Genomic DNA, 26806 nt, shown 5'->3' with positions numbered 1-26806 from the left:
GGAATACTCGAGTCAAAATTGCAGTGTCTGGTCCTCAGTTCTCTTTTGGAAAGCATTACCCAGCAACAAATGAAATGGAGCCAACATAACCATTTAAAATAGCAAAGTAAACAGTTCATGTCGTAGCCAAGATAATCCTTAATTTCTGCTGCTTATCTGAGATCTGCCCTGCCGATCTGATGGGAGGATTTAACCTTCCTGAAAGCTGTTATCAGTGTATGTGCTTGAACTGGGAAGACCTCTCTCCACTTGCTTTTCAGAGCCCTTTCTCCTGGAAGATTAACACTGCTATGCCCCTTTTAGAAAGAAAAACCTCTGAAATATGGATTATTTTTAGAGGGATATACTAGGAGTATTTTGCTACAACACAGCTTAAGGGAAATACTTAAAAAATAATGCCTATTTAAAAGATTCGCTTTTTTCTTTTTCTTTACAGGAGAACCATGTTGTGTTAAATTCTCATAATTTCTGTCTTACAAAAGTACATGTATAGCTGTGGAAATTAAAAAGAGAATCATTGACTTATGGTTGCTGTGGGTTGTGTAACCAACTCAAAAGCTACAGGGAATCTTAATTTCAAATTTCTTTGCACTACGTTAGAAACCATTTTTGTAATTTTCTGTTTCTCTTGGGATACTGTGTGAAACACAGAATGGCAGAGCAGATGGCCTGCCTTTTATTTCCAAAGAGACGAGTAATACCACTCTGTTCAAGTGGGAAGTCTAAAGGGGGTTTCTCTGAGTTATGGGAAAACCCATTTTAACATCTGGGTCAAAACAAAAATCAGTCAGTTTAACAGGTTTAATGTGTAACACTTTTCACAAGCAAATGGACGTATTTCTCATGTTATCTTTACTTCATCTTTTATGGCTTATTTTAAAAGTAAAAAAAAAAATTCCACCTTTAAATTAAGACTCCCTAGTATACCTGCGCCATTGGGAGAGGAAAGAATCACTGGCTGAAACTTCTTAGGCTTAGTCATAGTAGGAGCAAGGAGTGATGACTTGAAATATGCAGCAAAAGTTCTCAGAATAGGGAATGAGTCACTATTGCCCTTCAACTTTGTGAACCTGAAACTATATTTATCACTTTGCATTGCTCCTGATCTCTGTATTTGTAGTTCCACACACAGAGCAACTTGCCTTTTCTGCCCTGAGGAGCTAAAACACACACATGGGAAATTTCAGGGAGAGAAGTTGTGGATTAATTTCTTGAAGTAAGTTTTAAGAAATGCTTTATTGAAGAATACTCGCACTGGGAGATTACTGATGTGAAGAGATAATCACAGGTTAAATAAAGGAATAAGGCAATAGCATATGAAGTAAAAAAAAAAAGGAAATGAGTAAAATTAAAGAGTTCATGTAGGGTCAAGAATGTGTAACATGGGGTACTGTTATGAAAGGCAAATATTTTTGTTAATGTGGTACTTTTTTTTTTCCTTCCCACAGCCTTATCTGCAATGTTCTGAACAGAAACCAGAGCACTAAAAGGAAAGCTCCAGATCACTACATTTTGCATTCTTCTTCTTCCCCCTCTACAGTATAAGAACTGAATTAGACAAGTTTTTGAACCAGGTCAGTTGCTAAACAGCTGGCTTGTGAAAGAGCGCAGCTGTCACACCAAAAATATCACCTTGGCACTAAAAATCAGCAGGGAACCTTGTAAGTGTCTGCAGAACTGTGTGTTCAATTAGTGACCAAATGCACATACTGGAAGCGCACTTGCTGTCTCTGGTCTTATGGCAGCAGACCCTGTAAAGAGAATGGAAAAGGTGCTTGCAAGACTTCTATCTTTAGAGTATTTTACATAACGGAATTTAAAAAATGAGAAATATTATTATTGGGTGGCAGGATAAAAGAGGCAGTTATTGGCTTGCCAAAAAGACTTAGCAAATGGAAATCCAGAATTAGTTCCAGGAAATATAATAAGTAACATACTTATTATGTGAGAACTGTAGGTACTTTGCATTTTTGTATGTGAAGTAAGTGCAGCACAGAATTGCACATCCCACACTGGTATTTCAAGTTTCCTTGTTCAGTGGGAAGGAAAAAACCATTGGTGTGCTGAGGCTCGTTTTATAGGCCTAGATTATCAGCTATCTTTAAATCTGCTTCCAAAAACTCTCATGGCTGTTGTGACAATTTATTAGCATAGGGAACTCCTGTGGGTATTTGTGCTGCAGTGTCAGTACCAGCAAAGGCTATTCTCAATGTCTATTTGTAGTGATTAGCTCAAACTCAGACTGCATGGAAAACCGGTAACAAAAACCCCTCTGTGATTTACGTGGTTCTTTAAGAGCAATTTACCATGCCTGGAGAGCTGAAACTTCCAATCTGGGAGGTGGTGGAGAATATCAGTATCTTCAGAGTAAAACATTTCCAATAAAGTGTGCAGCAAGATCATTTTAACTCAGAACTACAACTTCTCCACCCCTACCTCCCCTGAACATAATAAACATACCAAAAGAAATAAACCTCAATGCACGGGGATATTGTTCACAAGGAAATTAGCAGTAATAGGCTCAGAATGCCAGAAGCATTTACATTTTTGCTCCGAAAGTTATGATTCCTGACGTGAGAAAGCTAGTGGCAACTTAAATACTGGTTTTCATGTCGGCATTACTGATGAAGCAGTATGACAACAGATCTCCTCTTCTACTCACAACGGATACAATTTACTAGTATAGATTTGTACTCATCTACGAGAAATTTAGCAATTGGTTACACGAGCGAAGACTTTCACCAACTAACTGCAAAATCTGTGACTTCCCAGATGCTGTATACTGGCAAGCAGCACGTCGGGATGCTGTGACAGAAGCTTACGCATACGTAAGCAGTGACATTTATACCTTGCGCCGAAGCCCGGCTCTTTTCTGCTACTCTTCCCACTTTGGCCATTGGCATTGCGTTACTACGGGTGAGCGGTTCCCAAACTGAGACCCGTAGATGAGTAGTAGCAGAACTCTCACGCTCTGATTAAATGTTTGATGATGCGAACGTGAAGAACAGCCGCGCCCAACTCACCCGGGCGCCCAGGTGTTTTACTTCTTATCTGTGGGTTGTTTTGGTTTTTTTTTCAAGTTGTACGCTTTGGCCTTCGCAGCGAGTTTTGGCAACGAGCTACACGATTACGTTTTCGTCGCCAGCGCGTGGAGGCCCACGAGGGGATCCGGGCACCGGCAGAAGCGTTTGGCCCCCGGCGTCGGGGAACCGCTCTTCCGCCGCTCAGGGCATCCCTAACGCGCTTTTGTTTCCCGAGCCCCTTCCCGCCGTGCCTGACGGGTAGGCCGGGGGCGGCTGAGGCAGGCCGCGGCCCGCCGTACCCACCGCCCGCCCGCCCGCCCGCGCCGGTGGCCCCCCTGCGCCCGCCGCCCGCCCCTCCGTCCCGCTAGAGGCGGCGCACTCGATAGCTGAAAGCGGCACGTTTTGGGAAACGGCCCGCGTCCGTGGCAACCTAAGCCCGACGCCGCCGGAGCCCAGCCCGTTTCCAACCCCTTTGCGCGCCGCGGGGGAGGGCAGCGCCGCCGGGAGCGTTTCACGCCGCCCCGCAGGTGCCGGCCTCGCCCCACCGCCCCTTCCCCGCCGCCGCCCGGGCCCTCCCGCGCTGCCGGCGCGGCGGCGACGCCAGCTTTCCCCGCCTCAGGAGCCGGGGCCGACAGAAAATGGAGGCGGCGGGAAGGGCGGGGTGACCTCGGTGCGGACGGCGGCCCCGGCCCGCTACGCGCCGCCGCCCCGCCGCTCCCCTCCGCGCCCTGCGGCGGATCCGCCCCGCCGGCCGCGGGCGGTACCGGCCCCGCGTCCTCGCCCGCCCTCCCCCCCCCTCCCTCCTCCACGGCCCCCCTCCCTCCGCCGCACCGCCGGCCTCGCGCGCCCAGACCCCGGCGGCTCGCCGGGGGCGCGGCCCGTCACGGAGCGGCGTCCGTGCTGGCCAGTGAGCGCGCCGCGTGCCTGACAGTTACGCGGCCGCCGCCAATCGGGCGAGCGGGGGGCGGGGCGCGGCGGGGCGCGAGCGGCGCCGCAGGCCGCCGCGCTGGGGCAGTCGGCGGAGGGAAGTGGCGCAGCATGATGCGGCTGTGGCGCTCGGCGCTGCTGCGGGAGCTGCTGCTGCTCGGGCCGCCGGGGGCGGCTGGGGGCGGCGGGCCGGGTCCCGGCGCCGGCCGCAGGCGCCTCCCGCCGCCGCTGGCCGCCTTCGGCGCGAGCCCGCCCGCCTCCCGCCGCGGCCCGGGGCTGCCGCCGCCGCCGCCTTCGTCGCGGGGTTTGTGCACTCGCTCGGAGGGAGCCTTGGAGGAGCCGGGGAAGGGGGCGCAGGCGCCGCCGCCGCCGCCGCCCCCCGGCGAGCCCCCCGCCGACAGCGGCCACAACAATAACCACGGCGGCGGCAAGGAGCTGGCCGGAGGCGGCGGCGGGGGGGAGAAGTGAGTGCGAGGGGGGCGGCGGGGCCGGGCCGGGCCGGGCCGGGCGGCGGGGGATGCGGAGGCGCCATGTGAGCGCCGCCTTCCCCCTCGGACGCGTGGTGCCTGCGGAAGGGGGCCGGGCCGGGCCGGGCGGGGCGCGGGGGCCGGCGGGCCCGCTTCCCCGGCAGGTGCGGGGGCCGGGCCCTTGCGCCGCGCAGGCATCGCCGCTCCCGGGGGCTCCCGGGGCCGCACCGCGGCGGGCCGGGGTCTGTCACGGCCGCGGGGCGGGACGGGGCGCGCCGCGGTGTGGGCCCGGCTGCCGGGTGGGTGCTCGGGGGCGCCCGCCCGGTGCCGGGCAGCCCGAGGGGGTGCCGCGGGTCGCGAAGGGCGGGCTCGGCGGGGGAAGGAGGCGCAGACGCGTGGCGCGGGGAGCGTGTGTGGCTCTGGGGGCTGCCCTCGCCGCTGCTTGGGGTCCTGTCGTCGTCCCCCGTCCCCCCCCGCCCCGCGCCTGGAGCTTCCGCTTGGCGTGGGGTCCGTCCCGAAGAAGGCTGCGCGTGTGTGCGCGGGGTGCCTGCGCTTTGGCCCGGAGGGGACAGCGTGCATTAGTGTGTCTTCTCTAGCGCTGCGACTTGGTAAAATATTTTCCAAGATAAGTAAAAGCTGTGTCATCTTACATTAATTATTAAGGGCAATATACGTGGTGTGTCGTTATGCGTTGGAAGTTTTGCAGCACTCGTGTTCTCCATGTCTACACCTAGTGCAGTTAGGGATAGGTATTACCACCCGTTAGTGGTGTGTACAAATGTTTGTAGGTGCTGAAAAACGTGTCCCTGTGCCAGGAGGTCCTGATGTGTCCCTAAGTGACAAAGGTTCATGCAGCTAATAGAATGCCAAGACTCTGTATGTTCATGAAGTTAATGTTCCTTCACTTAGAACCTGAAATATGCTTAAAAAAAGTGGTCGGGGACAGGTGTGTCAGCTCCAGTTCACATCCTTGGTAAGGCCCAGTAATGGATAATGGGAATAGAGTATAATGATGAGGCAAATGAATTGATGGTTCTCCTTGGCACTCTGCTCTGTTAGTCCTCAGCACTATGGAGGTCTTGATAAAGTGTTGTTCGTATATCCACACACACACCACTCCCCCCCCCCCCCCCCATCTAACAGTTTGCCCATTGCTTATTTGGACCTGGGTACACTTAGTGTCTCTGGTAACCTTTTACAAGAAGTTTGACAGCTTAACTGCAAGCCCCATGAAGACCCATCTCCTTTGTGTGTGCTTGAGCATGCCCCTTGGCTTTCCTGTAGGCAGCCCATGTGTTGTCTTTGCGCTGCTTATGGGCCAGCATAATTAAAATCTAAACCCAAGCCACTTTCCCAGGCTTTGCTATGCTTATTACCTAGATGAAAAAAGCAGAAGACAGAGGAAATAAGGCTGAGAAAGGAGTACCTTTTTTCAACACTGGGCAAAGTCTCTGTTAGCTTAATGCTAAGAGGATGTCTGGAAAAGATTCCACAAGGCCAGTCAGGAAGGCTTCAGCCCTTAGCTCGTTAATAGTTCTGCTTTGGAGTTGTGGTTTTTGTTTTGGGTTTGGTTTGTGTTTTTTTTTTTTATCTTTACAATGAACTTATGCTCCTTCAACATGGCAGGTGTGGAAAGAAGCTATCTTGTTGTTCTTCCCTTTTTCCCACCAAATGTCTTAGCTGCTCAGCTTGGTTCAAGCCTTTAGTTTCAATCGGATGTAGTCTTCTTTAAAGGCATCACTTATAATTTCTCCTGTCAAACTCCTTAAAAAATGCGTGCATGTCAGGCTATATAACCATATACAATATAATACACAACCATGTGTGTATTATTATTATTATTATAGTTGTGCTATTATTTGACATACATGAAGTCTTCTCTTTGAATTAGCTCTTTACCTAATGTTCTGGAACAAAAAAATTATTCAGCTGTGGCTCAAGGAGGTGTGGTTTATAAAGGTTGTGCTTCCATTTTCTATGAGAAATACAGATGGTACCATTAAAGACTTAGGAAAAACCAGTATGCCAACTGTGAGGGGTTTTTGAGGATGTTGAAAAGGTGATTTATTAAAGAGGTAACATTTTCTTCAACTGAGCTTTTATAACAGCTTCCTACAGCTAGCATCAATTAGGGAAATCCTATAATTTCTAGTATGTCTGGTAAAACTATGTAGTCACAAACCAGTTATACACTTTTAATCATTTTTGCTTTTGACAAGAGGATGTATTTGAAAGTCAGATGCTTGTTCTTTGAGCCTTACTGCAAAATGAACAAGGAACAATTAAATAAAACATATAGCATATAGTTATGAACAAGGAAAAAACTGGAAACAGTTTCTTTTCAGTTCAGGGTGTGCAGGAATTCCTGGTGGCACATTACCCAGGCTGCTGGATACTTTCATTCTTAATTTTCTTAATGCAGAATTATGAAAATCTTCCTTAAGCGTTTGTAAATGGTACAGTACATGTGGAAATCATTGCTATATTAAGACAGAGCGCAGGATTCAGAAGAAGAGTGAAGTTCTTCAAAAGACAGGTCTCTCAACTGAATTGACAACTGGGCTAAGTCAGTGCAGTCTGTGTGTTCTGCCAATTCCAGCACTTTGCCATCCAGCAGTATGTAACATTTGAGTTGTGTTTGGCAGATGGCTTGTGGACCCAACTGGGAAGACAGTAGTCCTTTTTATGCTTTCCTTTTTTTGTTTGTTTCAGGGGATTATTTTTTTCTATTTGGTTGTAAGGTAATGGTTCTAGGATACTGACATAACCTACAATGTCAAAAGACAGCACTAAGATTTTTCTTGCTTGTTTGCTTGCCTAACAGTGCTCGTGTACAGACAGTAGGAGTTGCAAGTGAAAACCTGAAATGTTTTCTGCAAAGACTGTACAGAAATTTAGAACAGTTTAATTCCTCGTAGAGGGAATGAATTATGAGGTCTGTGGCTGATGAAATAACTAGTATCCCATTGCATAACCAGATCCCCTTGTGCATTTTTTCCTAAACATCTTCCACCACCTCCTTATCCCTTCTATCCAGCCTTCACTCTGTGTATCCACCTGAAAGTTAATATATTTTGGAAAGGAAAAATATTTGAGCTTAAACTGAGAGTGGTCACAGACTGGCAGTTTTGATTAATGAAGGCTGTGGATTAAAATGCAATCATACCTAAGTTCATGCTTAAATAATTAAAACACAATAACCTAGTACAGTCCTAAATGATAAACTTGTGTAATATTTAATAGTGTTTACTTTTACTTTCAGTGTAAGTGTGCATTGTTCACTTTTACTTTCAGTGTAAGTGTGCATTGTTCTTACATCTTATGCTGGACAGTAGTAGGATCAAAAGTAGTTTATCTTAGAATAAGCTATTTCTAAATTACAGTGGCCTTGGGTAAGGTGGGAGGGAGGAGCAAAACGTGAGCAACCCTAATTTTTAAAGTATAGCTAAATTGCAATAGTGATGGGTACTAGTATATGGAATATAGCAAAATGGTTAATGGAAGTGTTTTATTAAGTGTGGGGTGTGTTTTTGTTGTTGGTTTTTTTTTTTTCTTAAAATGACAAGGAAGTGGTAGTGCTCCTTTTTAAGGACAGGGATGAATTCTGGGGATACCTTTTAAAATTAATCTTGCTTTTGCACCCAGGCCAGAATCCAGAGGAATAACTGTGTAGTAACCAGGCAGTGGTTCATCTCACTGGTACTCCTGTTGGAGTGTGGATATAATACTCGCAGATGCAAGAAACTGTTAGAAGTGTGCTTTCATTAGACCTTTCATAACTTCCTTAGAGGCCAAGGTTTTGAAGCAACAGTTCTTGTTTTTACCATAAACCCTTTCACATCTACTAAACCGTGTTCATCTTTGATCTAAGTTTATAAATACGTAGTTTTGTCTGAATCTTGGTAAGTTCTCAGGTGAATGGTTACCCACCACTGTTAATGGGATCAGTGTCTTAACTATGCAAGTGGACAGAAAGTAGTTACTTAATGACTTGACAGGTGTTTATGTCTCCGTTGGAGATCAGTTATCTGTAGTAGGGTGACAACTTCTTCAAGATGCCTGTTTTAGAGTGGCTACCAACTGTGGGTTGCAGCCTTTGCAGCTTTCATAGGCTCATAGAATAACATGGGTTGGAAGGGACCTTTAAAGGTCATCTAGTCTAACCCCCCTGCAGTCAGCAGGGACATCTTCAACTAGATCAGGTTGCTCAGAGCCCCGTCCAACCTGACCTTGAATGCTTCCAGGGATGGGGCATCTCCCATCTCTCTGGGCAACCTGTTCCAGTGCTTTACCACCTTTACATTTTATATCATTGTAAAAAAATTTATTCCTTATATGTAGTCTAAATCTACCCTCTTTTAGTTTAAAACCATTACCCCTTGTCCTATCACAACAGACCCTGTTTGTCCCCATCTTTCTCATAAGCCCCTTTTAAGCACTGAAAGGCCACAGTAAGCTCTGCCCAGAGCCTTCTCTTCTCCAGGCTCAACAGCCCCAACTCCCTCAGCCTTTCTTCATAGGAGAGGTGTTCTGTCCCTCTGATCACTTTTGTGGCCCTCCTCTGGACCTGCTCCAACAGATCCATGTCCCAGAGCTGAACACAGTACTCCAGGTGGGGTCTCACCAGAGCAGAGCAGAGGGGGAGAATCATCTCCCTTGACCTGCTGGTCACGCTTCTTTTGATGCAGCCCAGGATACGGTTGGCTTTCTGGGCTGCAAGCGCACATTGCCAGCTCATGTCCAGCTTTTCATCTACCAGTGCTCCCAAGTCCTTCTTGGCAGGGCTGCTCTCAATCCTTTCATCCCCCAGCCTGTATTGATACCGGGGGTTGCCCCAACCCAGGTGCAGGACCCTGCCTTTGGTCTTGTCACATGGGCCTGCTTCTCGAGCTTGTCCAGGTCCCTCTGGATGGCATCCCAGCCCTCAGGCGTGACAGCTGCACCACTCAGCTTGGTGTCATCTGCAAACTTGCTGAGGGTGCGCTCAATCCCACTGCCTATTTCATTGATGAAGATATTAAATAGTACTGGTCCAAATATGGACCCCTGAGGGACCGTTGTTTGTGACAATTGTTGTGACCTCATATTTTTATGACTGGTGTCTTAGGATTAATAATGAGCCTGAAACTACTGTTAGCAGTGTCATAGCTTTATAGCTTTTGTTGTTCTAGAAGTCATGTTCTGTGTTTTGCCAGTTGCATCTTGAAGCACAAAGTAGGAACGTTTCACTGTAGTTGAAATGTAACCTCTTTTATATTGTAGAAATTATAATTCAGCTTTCGTTAAAATGAAACCCTCCGTGGAATCTGGTATAAGCATCATACTGATGCAGAAGGAAGAGCTGAAGGAAGGAATAATTGATATGAACTGCAAAGTCCTTATGCTTGGATTCCTGCATTCTTTTTTTCTTTAAATAAACAGCAGTGTGGAGCATCCACCAGTATTCTAGTCCACAGGTTAGAGTACCACTGAAGGAGTCTAGTTGTGTAATAGTCTGGTGCTTATTTATTTTTTCTTTTTTAGAGAAGGGAAATAAGTATCAAAAATTATTATTCATGAAATAGAATAAACTGGAATTTCCACTTTAATTCAACTGTGGAAATTGCAAGTTCCCTGACCTGAAAAACAGCTCTCTACAATGTGTGCTGAACAGCACTATCTTGCTAAGTGTGCTCACGGTGCCAAAACATAGCTTTTAGGTTAAGCAAACATTAGTTACTGACATCACTGACCTGATAAACTGCAGAGCAAGCCTTTCCACTTCTATTTAGCTGATAAACTTTATCCAAAGATGAGTTATTTGACAAAGAGCAATTTTCTGTAAATATATTGAATGCCATCCTCTTTGCTTTGGCAGTCAGTGCAGATCCATTGTTAAATTAGGCTGACTGACCCAATATTGAACAGCACCAGATGTGAAAGATATGGAAACTATGTCAAGAGAGAATTTATGCTGTGAAAGGTGCATATCTTTGTAACAGATTAAAATCTTACAAAGAGACAGATAAAAATCTTGGTCAAATGTCTGAAGTTTTTTTTCTGCACCCTTCCAGATACAAATTCCACATCTGGAACAGCTGTAAAATTCTGAGTAATAGCTCAGAAACTTGTAATTAAATAGGTTATTGGTTAAAATATCTCAATGTGTTTGCTGGCTTGTTTTGTCAAAGTGAAATATGGAAGTTTCCTCTGTCAGACCTTCAATCCAGTAACAAGTCTTGTAGCAGAGACATTCCTTAAAACATGAAATCTTAACGCTTTGGGGAGCTTAGTTAAATGCTGTGTGTAATATGTGGAAAATGTAGGGGTGTAGACTATGTAATTCAGCATAGCTTTAAAAAAGTACGTAGCTGCAGAGTTAGGATGCAGATGCAGGATGAAGCTTTAATTGGTATGTTAGTAATTTTGGTTCTGTTGGCTTGACTGGACATACTGTTCTCAAAAGATTGAAAGTGCAATGTGCTGCGTGGAAGACTTGAATTTTCTTTAGCAAAAAGGGCGTTCAGTAATTTGCTTGAGGTAGTTGCAGGCGTTTGTCTTGGTTGAATTGCCAGCCTGTCTGTGCATTAGTCAGTCAGCATCACTTAAAAAAAAAAAAAAAAAAAAAATCCAGGCTGAAAGACAAGGAAAGTTCTGTTGGCTTACAAAGCTGTCTTCTGTTCTTAGTATGTAAGTACAGTGTTTTAAATAAATTGGAAAATGAGAGGTGAGATTTTTACTACTGGTTTTCATTGCTAGTTATGAGGAAAGGAGGGAGGCGAGTGCAATCTAGAGGTTGTCTTAAATTTAAAAGGGTATTTGGATATGATCAGATTTTTATTAAAAATAATCATAAATCTGACCTGTTGAGCTAGAGTAAGCTAGTATTGGGAGAGGAAGGAGAATTAAATGTCAGTCTGTAAGACTGCATTGGCCTACCTAGGGTCTGTGCTTAGTTGTAGTATTTTATTTTCGTAGTTATAACCTGAGTACTGATATTCAAAGAATTACTAATCTTGTGAAAACTTTCATGACTAGAATTTAGACTTGCTTTTTGTACACACAGGAATATGTGTATAAAAATAGATAATTGCCACTGAGCGTTCTAGTTTTGGGCAATAAGTTTTATATGTTAAAGTATAGTAACAAAGTATTGCCAATGTTATTAGATTATAAGATTGAGCTTTAAAATTGATGGCTAAAATAATGGAAGACTGCATACACTGCATTTTAGTTAGTTTATGTCTACGTTTACTAGAGAACTGTTTTGTTTTGATTTTATGTATTTTTGCTTGTCAAACATCAGAACATTGGTGTTCTCTAAGCTGGCTTTGTCTAGAAACAAACTTCAGGGGACTAAAAGAATTGATCCGAAGCCCTTTGCTGTCACTGCCTGTAGCAGTTTGGAGGTGTACACTGCTATGATGCCGTACTTAGAGGGGAAATGTGAAGAACTGAGTACAGACTTGTGCTCCTGCCTGCTGCAGGGTGCTTGGAATATCAAGGAAAGGCGAAACTCTTGAGGTTAAACCTATAGAGAACTTCCAAAGGCTTTGATGGAAGGCTGTCAGTATTGCGGCTTTCTCTCTTGGAAGGAATCTTGATGCTTAATGTGGTAGTTTTCCTTCACATTTTACTTAAAATGGAGATAAGTTACAAAAAAATGCAGCCGTACAGAAAGTGTATCTCGGAGTCAAGTAGTTAACACATGGAATACTTGGAGAGCCAGTGTATTTACACTGATAAACACAGTGACCATTAAAAATGTATCTACACTGCATGTTAACTTTTTTAAGTACGCATGATGAGAGTTGCTGCTTCTGGTGCCTGAGCTGGTTCAGGTTACTGTATTATGCTGCAGATGGCTTTGCTTGCTTTCACTGTAACTGATGTGGCTTACATAAGCTTCTAGAAGGACAAGGGCTTTTAGGACTCCTCTTAGGAGTTCCTAAAACCAGGACTATTTTGAAGAAAATAATACACATTCATCATCTCTTTCTCTTGCCTGTGGAAATGAGGCACGTAGGGTCTCTGAGTCTTATAAATACTTTATCCTCTGTGCAAGTAACATGTCTATACTCTGTAACATCAAGAAAAGGGGAAAAACAATTCTAAATATAATCTTAACAATAAATGTATGTTAGTAAAAACATGACTATGTTGCAGGTAAGAATGTTTGCTCTTGTAAAGTATATGTATGCTACTTTTAATATTACCAAGTTTTTCCCCTACTTAAAGCTGAATTAAGCTTCGTGTTCAATGATAAAAGTGTTCTTTGAAATTAGTGGTAGCAGTTATATTGGTAGTGAAAAATGCATTTCCTTGTGAATAATGCAAAAATGTGTATAAATAAAAATATGCACTAAACTAATCTATGCATGTGGGTTTTTTTGTTTTTTTTTTTTAGTAAAATGAAGCAAGGTCTCCTTCCTAGCTTAGAAGATCTACTTTTCTATACTATTGCAGAAGGACAAGAAAAAATACCAGTTCATAAATTCATAACTGTAAGTTTACTGTTCCAGAGTGCTGTATGAAAGCTAACTGCTACAAAGTTTTTTAACTTCCTAAATGCAAGAATACGAAGCAAAGAATTTGTATTATACATGGTTTGCTGCAGCAAGGAATGTAACTTTTTTTTTTTCCCCAGCAAGGTTTCTGTAATTAAGAGAATGAGTGTGCTAGTGTTGTTACTCACTTCCTTGCTGTGCAAAAGAGTATGCTTGAAAGCATCTGTGTCTATTGCAGGGCTGGGTAGTATTTGCACTTGCATAAAATGTAGTTGGACCATTGTGGATTTCAAATTACATTAATCCTTTGGCATAAGACGCAGCCAAAATGGCAAAAGGATCAATAAGATGTAAAAATGTCTCTTGTGTTGATAACACAGCGGCAGATGTCTCTTACCCTGATAAATAAGACTGAGCAGTAGACAACTTGATTGTAATAGCATATCTTCTCATTTTAATAATTACTGTTTTATTGTAATAGGCACTCAAATCTACAGGATTACGTACATCTGATCCGCGATTGAAAGAGTGCATGGATATGTTAAGACTGACACTTCAAACAACTTCAGATGGTGTTATGCTGGACAAAGACCTTTTTAAAAAGTAAACTTTCTGTCAATAATGTAACTGTATAATTCTGAATGAATGTTGTCTGTGTCTTACTGACTACTGTCTTAGGAGAGACATAAGGTATCTAAATCATTGTGTAATTAGAAAGGGAGTCAAACACACACTCCTACTGATGCTGTTTTCATATGAGTTTGTTCTGTGGTTTCAGGCAGCAGACAGATTGTATGATCTCCACAAGGGTTTAATGTATCAATGTTGTTTGCATGTGTATCTGACCCCATACTGCAACTCTTGGTCAGATGCCAAATAAATTAATTGATGCAGCATGGAATATTTAGTAGGAGTACATAAAACTCTCTTGCTGCATCATCAGTTTTTAATCTGAAGTTCAGGGTGCTGCTTCTCTGTATGTTCAGAGTATGTATGTAGTTAATTCTAAAAGTGAGTGTATGAAAAATAGAGTGAAGTTAAATTTCAAGATATGTATTGATGAGAGCAGTTAGGACTGTAGACACTGCTTTGGTCTGTTTTGGGAAAGACTTATGTGCCATATTTTAATGAAGCTTTTTTTAAGAAAAGTCTGTGGTCAGTTAGCTGAACAATATTAGCACTGTTCAGGTTGTCTTCAGTTCATTCCAAGCACACTCCTTTGCTCCCCTGCTTACAGTTCTTGTGTGCCAAAAGATTGAAAGTTTAGAGGCTCTTAAATCTTGAAATGAAATTTGTAGACTGTTTTTGAGTCTATATTTTTATTCCATTTACTGTGTAAATGACATAATATCTAAAACTTGCCTCTTTCATGAAGAGTATACTTTTGTCAAAATTGGTACATTTTTGTTGTTCTGTAACATTTTTTGAATTTGTGAACTAATGCTGTTTAGTGTTATTTTCTCTCAGTTACAATTTAAAATCTATGTGTATGTGTGTAAAAAAAAAAAAGGTGCGTTTACATATAAGTATATAAAATATACAGTATATGCTTATACTACATATTTACCTGGTTTATGTAAATATAAAGTATATATGTTATATTTTTTTAAATATATATAAACATTTTTGGAAGTCCATTGAGAAAAAATGAATGTCTGTGTGTGTGACAAAATAACAAACCAGTCAACTCCTTAATCAAATGTGGGATACTTCTTAAAGGTACAACATGGACTAACTTTATTCGTGTATTTAAGTTCAAGAACAGGTCCTCATTGTTTATTTGTCAGCACAGTAAAAACTCTAAATTGTTACAGTCAGAAACCTTCCTGGGTGTATGATTGGATTGGAAAGGAAATACTTTTGCTGTTATGCATTACGTTTATACTAGAAAGCTTGTTTGTAATAGTAACCTATGAATTATGTTTTTAGGCAAGGGCTCTATATTAAAAAAGGACAAGTGATTGCTAATTAGCAAGACTAGCCTGTGTTCTACCTCACATCTCTAGGATTTGATCCTCTGTGTTAGGGGAGTGGTTGTTACTATGATAATTCGTAGAAAGGTTACACAGTTGCTTCTTGTGTAGGAAGAGTTTTGAACATAAAGACTATATAGAAGGTGGAGAGGTGAATCTTTTTTCACATAGCAGATTTTTCCTTCACAGGAGCAGGTGTGAATTTTTTTATAAATTAAAAACCCCCAGACTTCAGTTATCTGTTTCTCCTAGGTACACTGCATTTGCTGTGTACAGACTCGTACAAGGTTCTTGTATTTTTTTCTTCTTTTCCAAGTGTTTAAGGTTTGAAATATAACAGTGTATCTACTCAGCTGTACTTACCTCAGGACTTTGAAGCTTCAATTCCCTAATCATAGAAGTCAGTGGTGTAATTCTCCCGTTGAATTTGAATCCAAAGCTGCTAGATCAAAGAAGGCATCAAGGATAAGTGACGTGGAGCAGTGCTAGCATAAGCTTGACTAAATCAATCGAGTCCAGTAGAAATTACCTGTAAAATACGTTAGCTCATGCATCTGTACTGTCCGTCTCTGTAACAGAAGTTTCAACACCTTTTTAGAGGTTCTAACCATTAGGCTCCAATTTGACTAAAGCTTTGTTTTGAAGATTTTTGGCTTTACAGTGCTCTCCACTTAAAAATTTGGAAAAAATCTCTGTTACAGGCAGAACAACTTGGGGTTTTAATCTTTCATCTCCAGAGTTTCTTGGATTGAAGGCTTCACTGGTACACATTTCAGAGAGAGCACTTGACAAATTTCTTGAATTAGCTGTTCATGTTGCGTCTGTATAACATACACGTGGTCTTTGTAGCATGAACAATACCTTGCTGAGAACAGCTTGCTGACTGAAAGCAGTGAAGCATGCTAGTTAGCTTGCTATGTGACTTCTTTTCCTTTTTTTTTTTTTTTTTTTTTTTGGTACCCTAGCTATGATACTACTTAATAAAGTAGTAGTAGTACTATTTAACTATTGTTAGATGAAACTTAGGCAACTTAACAAATATGGAAGATTGCACATGCTAATCTTCCTCATGAATTGTGCACATTTTGACATATCCTATTTTTTTAGATCTGTTTCTATGACATTGTAGCTAGTTTGTAAAAAAAATTTCTAATAATCTTTGTGAGAAATCCTTGTACCCCTCTTAGTTTTTCCTTTAACTCACAGCTTGTTCCTAACAGAAGAATAGAAGGCTTGCAAAAAGCCCTGTCTCTTAACTAACAGTATTTTGGCCAAGAGGGTTGCGGGGTGGTGGGGAGGGAAGGAAAGGCATGAGGCAATCAGAATTGAGTTATTTTGAAAATGGCACACTTGAATGAGATAATAGCTACTGAGTAACAGTTATAACTCTGAGGTTTAAACCCAGTTCTTTTTCAGAATAACTTACTTGGCTTTGTAGACTTAGCCTTTGTCACAGGGTGGTGTCTGTCCCACTTTACTGACCCAGAACTGTGATCTTGCTAGCTAAATCTTCTCTGATCTGCAGGTAGGAAGTAGCAATCTGGGTATGTCATGTTCTAAGCATAAACCTGACAATCTGTTGCTGGATATCAAACAGGGTTATCTATTTGCTGCCGAATGGCTGTGCTGCTCTCTCATTCTAGGTAGCAAATCCTGAGGAAGACTTTCATTTTAGATATACTTAACCCAGGTATTAATAAATGTGTTCATCCTATTTGAGCAATTAGAAAGCTTTTGAGAGAAGATGTAGAGGACTTCTGCTATGTTATAATATTATTACCTCATTTGTCAAACTAATGTCACTTTTTTTTCTAAAATGTCTAAATATATTGAAGACTTCTACAGACCTAGTCTTGCTATTTGGAAATGACGTTTCACATTCCTTTCTGTAATGCTTATACTGTAGCTTTTTAAACAGGAAAAAAGATGTCCATTCAGCTATATAGATAGTCGAACAGTTCTTCAGATTGGTGGGAGTTCAAACTGTGTTTTTAGCAGGTATCTACTTTGTGTAGGGAAGCAATAATCAGCAGTCCGAGCCAAAATTTGAAAAAGAATGGGTAAATGTACCAAGTTGTGTGATAAAGGAAACAAAGTGATCCTAACTTTATGCTAGAGACCAAAGATGCAGTATCCAAAAAAACTGCCAAACTTATATATATATAATATATATAAATATATTTGTATACCTTCAGGTTATACAAGTCACTGAAAGTTATTATAGATCATAAGACTTGCATCCTAATCTTCCGAATCCAAATGCATCAGGGAAGTTTTATAGTTTGAAAAGATATGTTTTCAAATGGGGGAAGAAATGCTTGGACTGGGATTTGGCAAGACAGAATTTTTTAGGGTGAGATTATAAAGTTTGGAGAAAAGGAAGAATCTGAGGTGGGAAGTTTTTAGTGTACCCATCTTGAACAATTCTAGGGAGATAAGGACAAAGTTGTTTGTAAAATTTGACTGTAGAAAGATTTTTATTTATCAATATATTGATTTACTTAAATTCCTCCCTGTGATCTTTTCCTACTGCTCCAGTTTCCTGAGCCTGAGACCGTTTGTCTCCAAAGGGTTACCTGGAACATAAAGCGGTTAGAAGCTCCAGTGGGGAGATGTCAGTTGCAGAATATTAGAGGCTGTGAAGGCTAGTGTCCTCTGTTGACTGAAAATATTACTGCCTTGTTAATTGGAGCTTACCAAGACCCCTGTTATTTTGTCTATGCAGTAATTGTTCCAAGTACCCATCTAGATTAACTGAGCCCCTGTATTTAATTTGGTCTGTGAATTCATATGATTTGCCTGGGTTAAGGAGTACCAGGATAAATACCCACACACTGACCTTGGCAGAAGTCTGGGAACAACAACTTCTTGCAGAAATAGGTAATGTCCTTAACCAGCATAGCTACTTCTGCAGTGAGTTTCAATCTCTAGCTTAAAGTGATTGAATTATTGAAGTCAGCATCCTAGACTCGATGTAAATCAGTAAGTGTATAAATGCCCTTCCTGTTTCAGAAACATAATGTGGTATTAGAGGACTGTATTTCAGTGCATACTTCCTTCTTGTTGTTTTCCACACGTTGTGTTTGAGTCGTTTTAATAGGTTTGGGTAAACTGAATTTATTTTTTTTTCTTACAAGAGTGCTTAATGCTGTGCAGGTGGTACAGACAATGTAGAAGTGCATCTGAAGTTTAAACCTAGTGCATGTTATGTTGTTACTCCTTCTGCACACATAGCTGCTGTAACTGTTATTAATTACTTTTGAAAAGGGGTTGGTGCACCTGGAGTAGGTAACTGTAATTGGAGGCTGCTGGGGACAAAAACGAACAGGATTTTTTGCAAGATATGTAAAAAAGGAGTGGATAAGCATTGACAAATTGCAACAAAACCAACTCAATTGCAATTTTAACATAGACTAATAAAGAAGTGTATTGCAGACAGAGCAATTCTTAAGATGCTAATGTGTACAATGGAAACTTCTCTCCTGTTTCTCTTTCACTCTCGGAGAGTAGTGCTTACCAGCATTTGAAACGGCTGTCATTTGAATTTGAGATAAAGTCGTCTAAGTAGAAAGAGTTGAAACTGAAGGTTTAAAAAAAAATAGAATGGGATTCAAAGGGAAGATAATTCTGTCCACTGGTCTTCATCTTCATGCATCTTCATTTTGTGCTGATAATGACTTTTAATAATAGAATTATTGTAATTATCTATTCCAAGAGAAAATATTTCCCTAGAAATTATTTTTTTACTTCTCTGAGTAAACGTTTGTTGGAAGGATATGTTCTTTTTTGTAGTAAGGGCCTAGATGTTTTTAACTTTCCATTTGTCTGTATTACCAGTACGTTTCTGCTTTTGTCAACATTGCCAGAAAGCATAGTATGAGCGTGTTAATGAAACTGTTTGTTTGGTGTTAAACCTCTCTTTCTCTTCCTTGCCCTGGGATAGGGCTGTTAATAGCCTTTATCAGGTCATATTTCAACTGATGTGATAATGCCTCCCAATTCCCACCCCTGCTCCTGCCCCCCCCCCCCCCCCAGCAACATGTCTCAGCTTGTGTTTTGATCCTTCCCTTCTGTTTCTCCTAGATAAGTACCTTCCTTTTTACCTCATCAGTTTTTTAGATGTACCAGATGGGCTGATGTTCAGAGGGTGTGGATGATAATGTAACTGTGTTCTGGGTTAAAAGTCAGCAAAGATTCCTTAAGTGGTGGTAGTTTGAAGCAAGAGACTTGCAGTACTGCTCAGTGTTAACTTTTGCTTAGTTTAGAAGATGTTATCCAGTACTTCCACAGGGTTTTGTTCTTATTAGAGTGGAAACTCATTCCAGTTTTGTCTGTTGACAGCATTCACGTGAAACCAGTTGAAAGTGAGAGAAACCAACCCTGAACCTCAGAAGTCCAATCTAACTCTGAAATTAACACTTCTTTGGACAAGGGCTGGGTTATAGATGACCTTCATGTGTCTTGATCCTAAGAAATGGGTGGCTTAGATCCCTCTTGCAAGCTTAGATGCTGCTTGAAGGCAAATTGATAGTACCTTGCAGTACAGTCTCACAGTTGAAATTTTGAAGAGGAGCTCTAAGTAAAAAGGCATGAAAAGGAATGCAATGAAACAATGTAAATAATTTTTAAAAAATAGAACTGACGAAGCGGAAAATTGGAAAGTCTTTCTAATAAAGACCTGTTCTGGTAGGCGTATAACTTCAAGGGACTGACGGTCCTTATTTAAATAGCATGTAATTGCTACTTAAGTAGGCTTTTTGACAGTACTTTGTCAAAAGACTAATAAACTTTTTAAACTTTTTGCAGGTGCGTACAAAGTAATATTGTGTTGCTTACTCAAGCTTTCAGGAGGAAGTTTGTCATTCCAGATTTTATGTCGTTTACTTCACATATTGATGAGCTATATGAAAGTGCTAAAAAACAATCTGGAGGAAAGGTAACCTGTTTGTAAATTCAACCTCAAACTTCTGTAGATTTCTGGATATTAACCAAATACGTTCTTTTTTCTTAATGTTTTTAGCAAATGTTAAACTGGTAACTTAATAAAATAGTTTTGGAAGTTCAGTTATGCCTGCAGCTTGCAAACTGTGTTAGAAATACAGCTTCTTAACTCTAACAATCTTTTACAGTGTTGAGGTTAGAATGAGAAAATAGTGTTGTTCTTTCTTTATTTTACGTAAACTATAAAACTGCTATATAATTTGTCAGACTAGACTTAGTCTATAAAAGAATTATGCTACTCTACACAACTGGTTGGGTTGTGTGACAGAAATAATTGTTAACACCATACCTATGTTACTAATTAAACTTTATTCTAGTGCTTATTTTCAATAAATTAGTTGAAAAACCCTGAACTTTGTTACAAGCTAAAATTTCATACGATTTGAAAATGCTGAATGTGCTGTAACACAGAACAGATATTCTTCTTAGAATGTGCTGAAGTTCAAAAAAAGGTTTTATTTGATAATGATCTAGTGAATATAATAATCTGTAATGAAGTTTTAGATATACTAGGTGATTATTAGTGGAATAATTCAGTTGTACTTTGTGTATACTTTCCATTGATGTTCATTTTAATTAAAGTATATTAACATACAGTTAAATATTTTGGATGTTGTAATGTCTCTCTTTTTATTTCACATTGTGATAGGTTGCTGACTATATTCCACAGCTGGCCAAGTTCAGCCCTGATTTGTGGGGTGTGTCACTTTGCACAGTGGATGGACAGAGGTATATTCTAACTTCTAGATTTTGCTATTTCAATTATTTAAACTATCTGACACATAACAGCACTTCATGTTATCTCATGGTTTAATAAAGAAAAAGCTTTGCTGCAGTTGTTCAAGAAGTAAAATGCACTTGGTGATCTTAACGTTCTTTCATCTTCTCTGTTTAAGCTGAATTATTTTGCTATTATAAAATACTGTTTAAATAGTATTTGTAAATACTGTATTTAAAGCTGGATTATATTGCGCTTATGATCCAAACACAATAATGAAGCTGTGGGTAATTTAGGTGATTACCAAAGGACAATACTTACATAGCATTAATGTTTGGAAGTTGAAGAGCTTTGTCTAATAGTACCCGTGCCTCAAGCTGTATTACCTTTTCTGTAGGTCACGATGTACTTAAGTTAGTTCCTCTTCTGCATTTTAATGTTCTTACTGTAGCATTATTATATTATCGCTATATGTCATTGAAAAAATTCAGATCCATGTTCTTTAAAATGCAGATGTGGAAACTGGACAGAACTTAACGTGATTTTGCTTTTCAAGTTGATTAAACTTTCTCCTGTGAGGGTGTATGTAGGTCTTAGATATAGCTAGAGTGATCTTATTTTTATTTTTTCTTTATTAGTAAGTAAGTGTAGCAGGGACAGTTAAGAGCCTAAATGTAAAGGAGTATCTCACACCATCTAGCTGAGAAGTAAGGTGAACTGTTCTGTGTGTACCTTTGTGACTAGACAATGTGAGATAGTCATCAGCTTGCATGTGTCTGCTGGCCTGCAGTTTGATATGGTCATACTGCATATTCTGAGTACCATAATTTTCAGGTGTTGGCTTATGTCCTGGGGGAATGGGTCATTCCTGAGAGAGCATCAGACTTGCTTATGGTGACTATGGATTGGGGTTCATTTTAATGTGATCGTTATGATCTGTATGTTTGTTTCTTATTAGCCATATGCTTTATAATCTCTAGGGGAAGAGCTTACAAGTGAGCTGAAGTATTTTTCAGCTCCCTGCTTAAGTGTCTGAATTATAATCTATTCATAGTAGAACAGCTTGAAAAATAAAATTGTTCTCCCTTTTGAATATTTTAAATTGGCATTTTGCTTTGTTTTGGATATTATAACATGTACTAATGAAAGTTTTTATAAAGCTAATTTTTGTAATGTTTAATGTTGTGTAATGTTAGTTTTTATAATGCCAAAATGGTTTTGCGAGTTTCTCTGAAACCTCGTGTTTTCTGCAAAGAAAAGAAGCAAATACACTTCTGATTTTGCCATCAGACAAGTGGTTGCTTGGAGCCTTTTGCTCTAGATGGGTCATATGCTGCTTGTATGAGTCATTCTTCGATGCAGTCTGACTTGGATGTTGAAAGTAAACTTTCCAAAAGCTAGCATTTAATAATTGTAATAAAATACCTATGCTATTATGGAAAGGAATGTAAATACAGCTATTTAATTGTTGCCCTCGAATTCCAAAACTGAATTGGATCTCATCTTTGTTTATATAGACATAAATATGTATAGTGGCTATATTCAGGTCAGCTGTACCCTGTTGAGTATGTGGTTTGCAATTCAGTAGGGTAAGTGTGATACTAGAGGTCTGAGGTGAATTTTTTGCTCTGGTACAAACCAATTTCTGAACTTGCTTTTATTTTGTTACATCAGCAGTAATCACCACAACTGACTTTGTTATGCTTAGTTTATGGAGGAAATTGTTAAAACCTTTAAATAGTTTTGTTATGGTCTTTAAAATGAGACTTAGTGATAATATGCTTCTGAGTTTTTTGGTGTTTTTTTAATAGTCCTAGTATGCTGAAGAATAGATGAAGCATTTAACACTCTACTTGCCACAGCTGGCAAACAGGAAATTTCAAACCTCTTCATCTTGTGTTTTTCCCAGGCATTCTGTTGGCGATACCAAAGTTCCATTTTGTCTTCAGTCCTGTGTAAAGCCTTTGAAATATGCCATTGCTGTTAATGATCTTGGCACAGAATATGTGCACAGATATGTTGGTAAAGAGCCTAGTGGATTAAGATTCAACAAATTGTTCCTGAATGAAGATGGTAAGAGATATATAATACTTAATAATGCAAATACTCAATTTTAGAAAATTATAAAACAAGCTACACAGTTTGATTTTGAGTCTTTTCATTTTGCTGTATCCTTTTAAGTCTTCTTATTAGACAGCGTCCCAAAATATTTTGCCATCAGCAAGGTGTGCTTATCCTTTGTCACTCACTTTTGCCTAATTTAGAATGCTAGTAAAAGATGCTTTATTACTTCTGTTCTATTTGCTAGTTATCCAGCTGTACGAAAAAACAAAGAATTTTGATAATGCAGATACTGGAAATGTATATTTATTTAGTTGAGTTGGTAGCAAGTGTTCCTTAATCATGCCTTCTGTAAAATGATGGTGAAAGAATCAAAGATGTTAAACTGATTTTAAGAAACATGTTTACCACTTTCCTTCTCAGCCCTCTAAGAAGCAGATGCTGATGCCAAAGGCCAGCACTGGCTAGTTTCCAGAAGGCAAAATTGATCACATCTTCCCACAGATTATTCTAAACTGAATTTGGCTACCGATTCAAAACAAGGGGTGTTTTTTGGTTTTTGTTTTGTTTTTTTTTTCCTGTGGCAGGAGTGCTTTAGCAAGAATTTCTTGTACAGTACTTAGCTAGATTATTTCTTTTTCGTATTAATTCTCAAGCATGAAAATGTTATTTTTAAAAACACTGGCAAAAATTTGAGAAGGATGACTCATGTAGCTTTAGAGGAAATACTGGATGTTATCTCTGAAGCACAAATGTTTCTTCTAGCAGATCTTTCTCAGTAAGGGAACAATGTTTCTGTTGCCGTGGTATTGCAATTAATATTTAATTAACAGTGTAAGGCTTGGATGATATTTTTGTCAAGGACTGTATTGCGTTCTGACTTAAATATCTATATTACTAATATATTAATGATACATAATTATATTTAGTACATACCTTAAAATCATCTTTCCAAACTTAAAGATATAATAGATTTTGACAATTTATTTCTTCTTTTTTATTATGTTAGTAAGTGGTAATGAAATACCAACATGCATGTATATTGCCAAGAGGGTATTAAGCATTTTGTCAAGGTTTGCTGTCTTGCTTTCCTAGTTTTTCCAAATACAAAGTACAGTGTACAGTGTGAAGAAGACCATTTTGAAAATTGCCCATTTTTCCCTTTGGATCAATATATGGATCAACCCCCAAGGTGTGGGGGTTTCTTTTTAACTATTTTTTTATTTTTAATGAAATGCCAGAAAATACAGTAATTATTCTCTTCTTTTTGTTGCTACTTTTAAAATTGAACTATGAGAGAAGATTGTTAGGCTGTGGTTTTTTATTATATGACTGTTAGACTTTATGAGTGTTTATAAGACTTATGCAATAAGAGAATTGGAATTATTGAAAGTTGTGCATGAAATTAATAGAGAAGACTAATTCACATGATAAAAATTATAATTTTTAAGTATGTGCTTGTGTTGCTGATACAACTGACATGAGAAAAATGTGTTAGAACTAACCTGAACAGCCTATTATCTATACAGTCTTTAAATGAAAGACTAAAACAAAAGTCTAATAAATAGGAACATTGCAGTTATAGGGAGAGAAAGGGAAGCTTGAGTTTCTGTGAGTGAAGAAAGAGGAGGGAAGAAGAGATTACACTTTACTTGTAGATTTAAATTGATTTATAAAGTTTGGATATGCAGAGTATTTGGTAGTTTGAACATGCATAACTACTTGGAAGATTAGATTTAAAAGTAAAATATAATATAGATATTTATTATCTTTCAAATTATTCTGATATAGTTGAATTTCATGTTTGTAAATAGGATTTTATGAAGTGATATGCAGGTCTTTGAAAACTGGTTAGACATGCATATGAAGCTATTTTTTGTACTTACTACGTTAAAGATTTCTAAAACAGGGTGTTCTTCCATTTCTTTGTTTACTAGTATTGAGATTCAAGCTGGAAAGAATGGAGAAATTACAAGACAATTTTAAATCATAGCTAAAAATGCCAACTTATAACAAAAAAGCGTTAATATGAATCATGTACATTTTGAATAAGAGCTGTGCTCTGCATTGGAAATTTGGAAACTTCTGCAGCCTTGTGAATATTCCATTTTAAAACTTCTTTATCAAAGGGAACATATGGCCCATCGAACAATGCAGATTTCTGGAGGACTAAAGCAATGCCCATGTTAATTAAAACCCTATTATTCTAGTTGATTGAAGTAAATCAGGAATTTTACATAGTAAAATGTGTCTGAAATAGGCATCATCAGGAATAATTTTCCTGGTTATGGTCGTCAAGCAGTTTGTAGATTTCTTCATGCTGATTGAGTTCATGATGCAACATGTCTGACAATACCTGTATATATGTACAGTTAGTATCTCTTATCCATACGTGTGACCTTCTCCTGATGATAATTATTTGTAGAATTAGTCCAGAAATATAATTGTTTATGGAACTTAGTCCAGTAATAAATGCTGCATTGTAATTGAATGAGGGGTTGATTGCCAGAAAATTGTTTATTCTGTTGAAGGATTTTGTTAACCAAAGATTAAATTCTTTCTTTAAGTTTTTGTATTGGACAAACGTATTCAGACATGTCATTTCAGGAAGAGCTTGCCATGATGAACTGTTTTGTGTGTTAAAATATCTGTATTGTTTGTGTGGCAACCTCTGCTTTCTGTGCTCAAAGACTGCAAGCCAGTTGTACAAGAAGGGCCTAAGGCCAATGATGGACAAAAAAGGTCATAAGAACTGTTAGAGGAAAAGCACTGTAACTTGAGCTTGTTAGGGGAAAGGTCTAGTTCGCATATGGCATAATTGCATGGCACGTTACTAGAGCAATAGGGCTAATTGTCCAGCAGATTTGAGTTATTAAAAAAATAGATACTTTCCACCATTAAATAGCAATGTCTAGTGGGGATATTTTTAGGTAACTAAATAAATTATATTTTCTTTTATTTTGAATTTAGATATACCTGTTAAATATATTGCAGTTCTCTATGTAAAAGGCTGTTCTAGACAAGTATCTCCTTCCCACAGGAAAAACAGAGCACTGTATCAGTGAAGAATATATTCACTATTCAGAGGCTGTTAGGTGGGTTGTTTATGCAAGAGACAAATCGTTGAATCAGTGCTAGACTTAATCAGGGCACCCCAGTTAAAGGCAAAGGGTTATTATAACTTGTGCTTTTCATTAAGGATAAAAAGATGAATTGACTCCAGAGTATAATGAGATGATACAGCAATGTAAGACACTTGCAAAGAAGCTGTGTAAAAGACTTTTTTTTTTTTCAGTCTGAGCAGATCATTGCCTTTGTTATTTGATTATATGTAGAGGGGGTATGTGTGTGTTTTTGTTTTTAGTGATGTGTGTCAGTTAGCTTTGCAGAGTTTGATACCTCTTTCTAAAGATTAATAGATGAGTTTGTTCACCTCTCTGCAAACTGTTGGAATTACAGTATCAATCTTCTCTTGCAAACTGTTGCAATTACAGTATCAATCTTAATTCCTTGTCCTTGTACAATGTGGAATCCCTTGCTGATGGAACCCACCGTGAAGTAAATCGGTAGTTGCTGCTGCTTTAGAAAGAGACCTGTGTATGACTTCCCTTAAAAATTAATGTAGCCTCAGAACCTATACATCCCTAAGAGGTGAAGAAATACCTGGGAATGGCAGTATTATTGATGGGAGTGGAAGACATCTCGTCTTTGAAATTAGCAGGAATCTTTCAGAATGTAAGATGTTATTTAGGCATCCTGGCTCTTAAAAAGGGCCAGTATATCTTAAGTCTGTGGAGAGGTTCTTCACTGTAGAATAAAATAGAATATTTCAGCTGGAAGGGACCTACAACTGAGTCTAGTCCACCTGCCTGACCACTTCAGGGCTGACCAAAAGTTAAAGCGTGTCATTAAGGGCACTGTCCAAATGCCTCTTAAACACTGACATGCTTGGGGCATCAACCGTCTCTCTAGGAAGCCTGTAGCTATTGTGGCAAGGTAGAAGGGTTATCTGTAATTACAGATATCTATGTATGGGAAGTGTTTGGATAGTATTATCTGGTGCTATGCAGATAACAGTGAAAATTGCTTTCCTGGGACCTGGGTACCCTGACAGGGTTTACTCTGCTTAGAAGAGGCAGCAGTGGATTAA

General features: G+C 39.8%; 1 protein-coding gene and 1 long non-coding RNA gene across 4 annotated transcripts in view; one reads left to right on the top strand and one right to left on the bottom strand.

Annotated features, from left to right (window-relative positions):
• Positions 1-1217: 1217 nt before the first annotated feature.
• Positions 1218-2986, bottom strand: LOC138685138 (uncharacterized). Its single transcript, XR_011324400.1, has 2 exons — positions 2849-2986; positions 1218-1751 (listed from the first exon to the last, which is right to left on the bottom strand). It is a non-coding gene; the product is annotated as an uncharacterized lncRNA (long non-coding RNA).
• A 1038-nt stretch (positions 2987-4024) lies between these two features.
• Positions 4025-26806, top strand: part of GLS (glutaminase) — a 69613-nt gene continuing 46831 nt past the window's right edge. The window contains exons 1-6 of one of the 3 annotated variants that reach the window (XM_069781879.1): positions 4025-4414; positions 12804-12900; positions 13385-13506; positions 19683-19812; positions 20527-20606; positions 22505-22668. In XM_069781879.1, coding sequence (XP_069637980.1) covers positions 4062-4414; positions 12804-12900; positions 13385-13506; positions 19683-19812; positions 20527-20606; positions 22505-22668 — 946 coding nt within the window. In that variant the 5' untranslated portion in view covers positions 4025-4061. Of the gene's footprint in view, positions 4415-12803; positions 12901-13384; positions 13507-19682; positions 19813-20526; positions 20607-22504; positions 22669-26806 lie in introns of those variants that run through there. The other 2 variants (XM_069781878.1, XM_069781881.1) reach the window with 2 other exon arrangements.

This window comes from Haliaeetus albicilla, chromosome 4 (assembly GCF_947461875.1).
Source record: "Haliaeetus albicilla chromosome 4, bHalAlb1.1, whole genome shotgun sequence".
Taxonomy (NCBI): domain Eukaryota; kingdom Metazoa; phylum Chordata; class Aves; order Accipitriformes; family Accipitridae; genus Haliaeetus; species Haliaeetus albicilla.
The sequence above is the reverse complement of the archived record's forward strand: the minus strand, read 5'-3'. Positions and strand labels throughout refer to the sequence as shown.